The sequence below is a fragment of the Primulina huaijiensis genome, chromosome 3 (genome assembly GCF_012295235.1).
Source record: "Primulina huaijiensis isolate GDHJ02 chromosome 3, ASM1229523v2, whole genome shotgun sequence".
NCBI lineage: Eukaryota > Viridiplantae > Streptophyta > Magnoliopsida > Lamiales > Gesneriaceae > Primulina > Primulina huaijiensis.
In genome coordinates, this window is record NC_133308.1 from 24133533 (window position 1) to 24141065 (window position 7533).

The 7533-nt window shown below is 35.1% G+C and overlaps 1 protein-coding gene across 2 annotated transcripts; it reads left to right on the forward strand.

Annotated features, from left to right (window-relative positions):
• The first annotated feature begins 1893 nt into the window (after nucleotides 1-1893).
• On the forward strand, nucleotides 1894-7070 carry LOC140973930 (uncharacterized). Of its 2 annotated transcripts, XM_073437079.1 has the most exons (10): nucleotides 1894-2077; nucleotides 2163-2224; nucleotides 2338-2428; nucleotides 4417-4503; nucleotides 4759-4812; nucleotides 5024-5208; nucleotides 5967-6049; nucleotides 6162-6262; nucleotides 6413-6634; nucleotides 6901-7070. In XM_073437079.1, exons 1-9 carry the CDS (start codon nucleotides 2027-2029, stop codon nucleotides 6623-6625), a joined length of 927 nt encoding a protein of 308 aa, XP_073293180.1. In that variant the 5' UTR covers nucleotides 1894-2026; the 3' UTR covers nucleotides 6626-6634; nucleotides 6901-7070. The 2 variants fall into 2 exon arrangements, with proteins under 2 accessions (XP_073293180.1, XP_073293178.1); XM_073437077.1 differs by lacking the exon at nucleotides 6901-7070 and having other exon boundaries at nucleotides 6413-6872.
• Nucleotides 7071-7533: the final 463 nt, after the last annotated feature.

Sequence of the window (7533 nt, forward strand, 5' to 3'; positions counted from 1 at the left end):
GGATAATCTAGAGCAAGGACATCCAGAAATCTGTGTTAAAATTAGAGGTATAAAAGAATTGCATTGAGTATGAAAAAAATTAAGACTCAAATCAGTTATATTCGAGCTCAAGTCGATTATCAAAAGTTTTAATTTTTGGCTCAAATTCTATTTGAATCCATTCTTGAGTTTAAGTTCGATTCGAAATTTATTTATTTAATATATAATTATGTTTTTAATAAAATATTATAAAAATAAAAAATCCTAATCCTAAGTATGACAAAATATGAGAGTTTTAACAAATATTTTTTTTATTTTGAATGTTTATTGACCAATAATTTTTTTATATAAACAAATATGGACTTAACCGAACTCAGTCTCGGACCGTCTGGTTCCCACCCCAGATCGTAATCGTCCTAGAGGGTTACGATTTTCCCAACCTTAACTCAACAAATTCGACTAATGGTCAGGTCTAATCCAAGGTCGGATTGTTATAGTTTTTAAACTTTCCTCATTTTGTTTATCATTACTTCTCCCTGGCCGTACACGCTCTCAGCAGCGGCGATATTACCGGCTTAAGGCGATTCAGTCAAGTTTGCCATATGGGCGAACTCCTGATCCTAGTTGATCTTCTTTTTCCGTCTTTTTGGACGTTAGGTGGTGGGAGTTCACTACAGAGCTCTCATCGCCCACCCTTTTGTCTTATTTTGTTTGATATATTCTGAGGTACCCGCTATTTTGTTGGCTTTTTGTTTTGTTGTATTTCGTTATTTATGTTATGATGTTATGGTTGTATATCCTTTTCTACGGAGGTCTTGGCCTAGTTCCTTCCCATTAGGTTTTTTTTTATACTGCTCTTTTGTTGTATATACTGTAGGGGTCCGCTTAACCCCCCGCTTCCGCTGGTGATTCTAAAAAAAAACTTTCCTCATTTTTAGGGATGGCAATTTCCTCCGAACCTGTTGGAGGATCCGATACCCGACCCGAATAGAAGAGGGTATGGAGAGATTTTTAGATCCGATTAAATAATTGGGTAATCGGGTATGGGTATTTTCGGGTTCGGGTATGGAGGCGGGTTTGATATAATCCGACCCACAACCGACCCGAATACCCATTTAAATTAATATATATAAATATACATATGTATGTATATATGTATATTTATAGTAATTATATTTATTTATATTAAAGATTCATAAGCCAATCCATCGATTTTCGGAGTTTTCAATACATATAATCATAAATTTGAAAATTAAAGAAAACAATGCTTTGTATATTAAAAGAGAAGAAAATATATAAAACTTCATTATATATATATAATGAATAATTTTTCTTATTGTTCATTTAAATAATTTTTAAAATATTCATAACTTCATTGAAACAATTTAAATTTGAAAAAATTCAATTGTATATGATAATTGGGTATTTGGGTAGGGTATGAGTATCCGATAATCCGATGGGGACGTGGATGATGACGAAATTCAATACCCGATGGGTATGGGGATGAATTTAATAAATGGGTATGTGGATGGAATTATGAAATCCGACCCATACCCTACCCATTGCCATCCTTACTCATTTTGTTATAATTTGGTAATTTTTTTATATTTTATAATATTTTATTAAAAATCTTATATATTTATATTGTTTTAAAAAATTAAAGCTCTTAAACTATAGAATAAAATAATTTAGATTTGAGTTCAACTCGAAAAAATACAAAATAGTCGAAGTTCGATCCAGATTCAATAATTTCGAATATGAATAATATATTTTTTGAGCCTCAATAATTTTTAATACAAATAATATATTTTTTTGAATCGACTCGAAAAACTCACGAGCTAGTTGGATTATTTGAAATATCTGTTCAAGATAAAGAAATAAATAAATAAAAGAATAAATCCAGGGCCGTTTTGGGAGAAAAGAACAAGCGTGGCAATATAGGAATATTACAGAGGGTTAAACCCCAGCTCGCCATAGCAACAACTGAATAAACCTTCGCCGATTAGTGTCAGCCCACAGATTGCGCGAGCCATCGAGGGAACGGATCATGCTAAAAGGTGGAAAATCTCCAGTCTTAACACTTGCAGAGAAATGCAAGGTTGGTGATATACTGATATCCTCAAATTTTTATCAGCTGATCCGAATATTCTTAGTTATGGATGCTACTGTTGTTTTACTCGCAGAATATATTGGCTTCCAATTGGAAAGGTAGTCTTAACTCCATCAAAGCTGATGCCAAAGGAAGGTATGGGCATGATCATTGTCAAATTGATATGCCGGGTTGTTTTTTTTTCATTTGGGTGCTTGTGATTTTTGTTCTTCGATGGCCATCTATCGTACATTGTTGTATTTAATCAGCAAGGAGGAGATTTACACTTCGAAAGTGAAATACTTTGTGAAGAAGGGGAAGCCATTTATATGGATACCTGAGAAGGACTTGCATAATGTGGTACAAATCATTTTAAGTATTTCTTCTTAGGTTTAATGGTTATGTACTTCCTTAAGCCTGCGTTGAGTTGCATTTCTGGAATTTTGTAAATTTTACACCTTTGGAAATATGTGCTTTTTCATTTCTTGATTGGAATTGTAACTGTTCTATGGGGAGGGTTGTGTCTTTTCATATGTTCTTCTCATGAAGAACTTATTGAAGAAAAATACACAATTATTTGATTCCATTCGGAATTTGTTGTCTGAGGTAATATTGTTGTGCAATGGGAATTCATCCTTTTAAATAAACATGTCAATGGACTTCAACACAGATACCAGGTTTCCATTGGGATATAGGTAGGTATGATATTGCAGTTGATGGGATGATTTTGTTCATTCAGTTTCTATCATAAATAAGAATTGACTCTATTTGATGCTAAATTTGAGCTTACAAGTTCAATTCATGATAACTGCTGAAAAGCTTAATGAACTTTCATATTAAAATCTTTCTGCTCCGTCTTTATGAAGGATTTTTTGCTTGTCGTAAGCTATTTCAGTTTTTAGCCGTTGGTACATTATAGAAAGTGACTATAAACTTAATTTTATTGGGAAAACATCATCCAGTAAAAAGTGAGATTCTTGGTCAGGCATTACTTATTTTGAGATTAAGATTTTTGTGCTATGCTAGCTGTGCACCTATGACATTTAGTGGGTATTGCTGTGGTTTGAGCATGTGGAAGGGAAACTTATTCCAGGAGGCAAGCATAGTAAGTTGAGGATTTCCATAAGGTATCCGAGAGAGGCAAGTGTCTGATCTTATATTAGGCCATAAGAGCTTAAGTAAAAGGAAATTGCTTTCAAATTGGGGAAGACATGATTGAAAAGCAAAGCCTATTGTTTGTAGTGTCTTTCCTAGTGTTGTTAAAGGATGACCTCAGGTGCACCAAGCGCAAGTCAGTGCGCCTGGAGATATATCCCGGGCACATTTACGTCAAAAGTTGCGTGGTATCTGAGGTGCAAGACGCAGCAGGCACCCTTTGTCCTATTATTTTTTGTTTTTCTTCACATGAAAATTACAGTTTTGACAAGCATATGGTTTGAAGGAGTCCGTAGCTCACCCTAAATTACCAACCTCTATAAAAAAAAATCCATCCTCTAGAATGGTAGTGGAAACTTTACCTTGAAGGTTGTTATATGCAAGATTGATAACTTTGAAGTATGTGCAGATGCTGATTGTAGTCTTCCTGTTCTAGAGAAAATGTAACAATCATGGAGAAGTTGAATCAAATTCTGCTTTCATATTTTTCTTAATTATGTTGCAATGCCCAAAAAATGAGTTCCTAATGTATTGGGCATAATTTTAAAAAAGGTGTAAGACACCATAATTACATGCAGAGAGAAGGAAGCATATTATGTCTGTTTACTTACGATTGTTAATAAGATTTTTCTTGATCTAAATGAAGGAAGCTTCTGGATAATGTGGCTTAAATCTCTTGTATAGTTCTTGTACTCATTCTTCTGTGTTTCAGTCATATATATTATCATCAATAAAGAGAAATACAGATGTGAATGTGCCTGTTATCATACCGTATCATTTTTTGCACGCTTGAACTGATTTTTTGAATTACTACTTTATCCTCGTTGCTCAAAAGACTGGTTTTGTGGACTTGACCAATCATTAGGACAAAAGAAGAAACAATTTAAGCGATTCCTCTTGGAAATGAGGAAAGACCAAAGGCTGCCAATGTTTATAAAAGGTGTTTCAAATTCGAAGATATTAATTGTGAAGTTGCAGTTTTTGCTGCATACAGCTCAGGACATAATGTTGGTTATCTTGTCATCTTGACAAAAGACATGAGATTCATCAAGAGAAGACACTAGGACCATAATGCATATTTTAATCTTCAAGCATAGCTCGCGTGTTTATCAACTTCTTGCTATGAGTGGTTGAGTTTAGCCTGTTAATCCAGTGTTAAGCTCTCCTTGCTTAAAAAATCATTCTTTTTTCAGAATTTTCTTATTGATGAACGCAGCTCTTTTGCCGTGTCCAGTCCATTTCCTGGTCCACTTGCAAATCTATTGAAGTCAATAGAGAAGGTGCGAGTTTAGTTTATCATTTTTAAACTCTAAGCTTTTTAACTTCTAACATGGATTCTCTTGATTTTTATCCTTATTTGTGTTTTGGCATTTATTCTGGGAAAATGGGCTTTATGAACCGAAAGAAGAATTAATATGTTCTTGTAGTTTTTGTATGAATGAAGTAATTCTATACCTTTCTGCAGTTGTGAAGTATTATGGGGAGGCTTGTATTTCGTAATAACTCAAGAATATTTATAGCCTTTTGTTATGCAGCTACCAGCTCGGGTTGCTTTGATGGGTGATACTGTCCGACTTACTGAGGAAAAGGTAAATAAAATATAAGAAATTTTAGCCTATATATGACACTTCTGTAATATGCTATCTTTCAATAATATTTTGTCTGGATCTACATTCATGAATCTTGATACCTCTCCTGGTGCACATGATGCAAATGCTTATCCAAAATTTGTTGATCCATAGTTTGACCAATTTGTCTAGAGACTAGAGAAATGCTTGCTCTTCTTTTTGTCTTCCTCAGGCCAAGTTGGTTACTGAGAGCATTAGAGAAACCCTATTAGCAGACCAAAATGCTGTTAAAGACTCGAGCTATTCAGTTTCTGGAATACTGAATTCATCCTGTGCTGGTCCTGTGCCTCGAAGTACAAACCTCCTGGAATTACTTGAAGGCAATGAACAATATTCTGTGTACAAGTTCGATATGAGGTTGCGAATCTTTCTAGGCATTATTTTTCAAATATTTTAAAATTGAATCGGCCAAATCAAGTCAGACTTAGAGATCATTCTCGAGTCATATTTTATCGGTGTAATTTCGACAAAACCCTGCAGCTTATATTTTGATCCTTCCAAAATAAACTAGACTCCCTTCATGTTATCCTAGCCCGATCCATGTCTCACATGTGCCAATGCAAGAACTACCTGTCTCAGTTGGGCTGTACCTAAGGTCCTAAACCTTCTTGTGTAACAACTTATTCTGGCTACTGATGGAAATTGATGACCTTCCCCTGTTCATGCACCTGCTCGTTGTATGGTTTTTGCGTGCCAGGGGTGTAACTATTGGGTTATCTTGGACATGTGAGTTTTTCGTAACTTTCCAAATGGTGATATGTATTTCTGTCTTTAAACCAAGAGGTATGAAATTTACACGGATTTTACATGGGCGGGCTGGCATGCCTTTAATGATCAACTTGAGGAGAAAATCATAAGTGATAAGCCTCACATTTCAGAATGATTTAATTAACAAGTTACAGTTGTCACTTAATATGGCTTCTGATTGATGTCTTTGCATGTCTTCATAACTTGGTTGTGTGTGAACTTAAATTTTAGTGAATAGACTGATGCATTATTAGAATATGATAAATGAGAGCAGAGGGTTGATTCAAACCATTTATTTCAGTAATTATTGGAAGATTGAGAGCTTCTGAGATATAAATTGGTTGGTGAAGTATATTTACATCATGCAGCTCGTGCACGTATATTGATTGTAACAGAGGAGTTCATGAAGTAAATGTTGAGGATATTGAGGAGTCTAAAGCCGATTCTTTATGTAAGACCTATTTCTGTAACAGACAGTCGTTATGTCCATTTTTTCCATTTTATTTTTATGCTAGTCTTCCTTCTTGCTTGGATGTATTAAATCTAACATCGGTGTTGTTTAGCTCACTTTTCAATGAGCTTGATTGATGGAATTAATCAGAGTGAAGTGAGGCGTCGAGCTCTTGTGCTTCTCTGTATCAATTACCTGAACATCAATGCAAAGGTAAGGCGTGAATTTTGTTTTGTTGATAAATTGGATGAGTGCACATCATGTATGACATGATCATTCAAAGATCATTGACATCCACGAATTTCTTGTGATTCATCCACTATCTTTTTGGCAGAGCTGTATTAACTTGTGGTTTATTTGAAGGATGCCCTACTTCTTTCCTTGGATAGAAAGGGATTTGATGTACTGGCGAAAGTTCCAGGTTGTGTGAAGGTTGACGGATCGCAGGAGTACCAGTGGAAGGAGTTACGATTCACATTGAAAGAAGAGGCACGCGATGTGGAAGCATTTTGTAATCAGCTGCTTCAAATGGAAGAGGACGCCCTCCACAAAATCTCACATCTCAGTGGCTTATGAGAATTAAAGGTATATCTGTTTACGTGCATGTAGTGTGCCCTTGTAGGATTATGTTTGTTCCAATTGTGAAGGATAAATTTTCCCTTCGTAACATTCACCTGAGAAAATCTCTAAAGTTTATCAAGCTTCTAAAAAAAAATAACAGCATCTATCTCATGTTATTTAGTAAAAATCTTCTTAGAAATATTTCTTAGCCTTTCCAAGGAGTTGTAATGGCTCTTATGTGGTAGATCATTAATACTTTGCATTCTTCGGATTTGTCCACACTATTCTAGGACTAATACTTCCTCTTCGGTATGAATAATTCTCTGCCCTTGGATCCATCAACACGTATGGCGGACCTCACGAAAATAAGCGTAGCCCATGTGATCCAAGTGTATTGATAGGAGGAAGAGTGAAACTCTGGATATACCGTTCTACTGTATGAATAAGTCCCCACCCTTGAATTCCTCCACACATATGGCAGACCTCGCGAAAATAAGAGTAGCCCATCTGATCTAAGGGTAGGTGTTGATCGGAGGAATAGAAACGCCTGAAGTAAGAATGGGCAAATTCTCATTCATCATATTTTGCCTGTAATGGCTCTTATTCGACAAGTTTAAAAATACATGGTGGCGGAGTTATTGTCGTAGCCAATAAAATAAATGTAAAAAAATATTTATGAGCTTTTTCATCGTTCTAAAATCTAAACAATTTTGTGAACAACGTTTTTTCTATTTCGTCCCAAAATATTTGGAGGCTCGATTTATCAACGATTTTTATTTTTAAGGTCTTCTTGATATAATAAAAACGTCTTATTTTGTAGGTGGGAACACAAATCTTTACCACCCTTTAAAAATGGAATGAGATTAAAACCTTGGTAAACTCTTGGGGAGACGTATACGAATCGAATCGAGTTAAGTATGAAG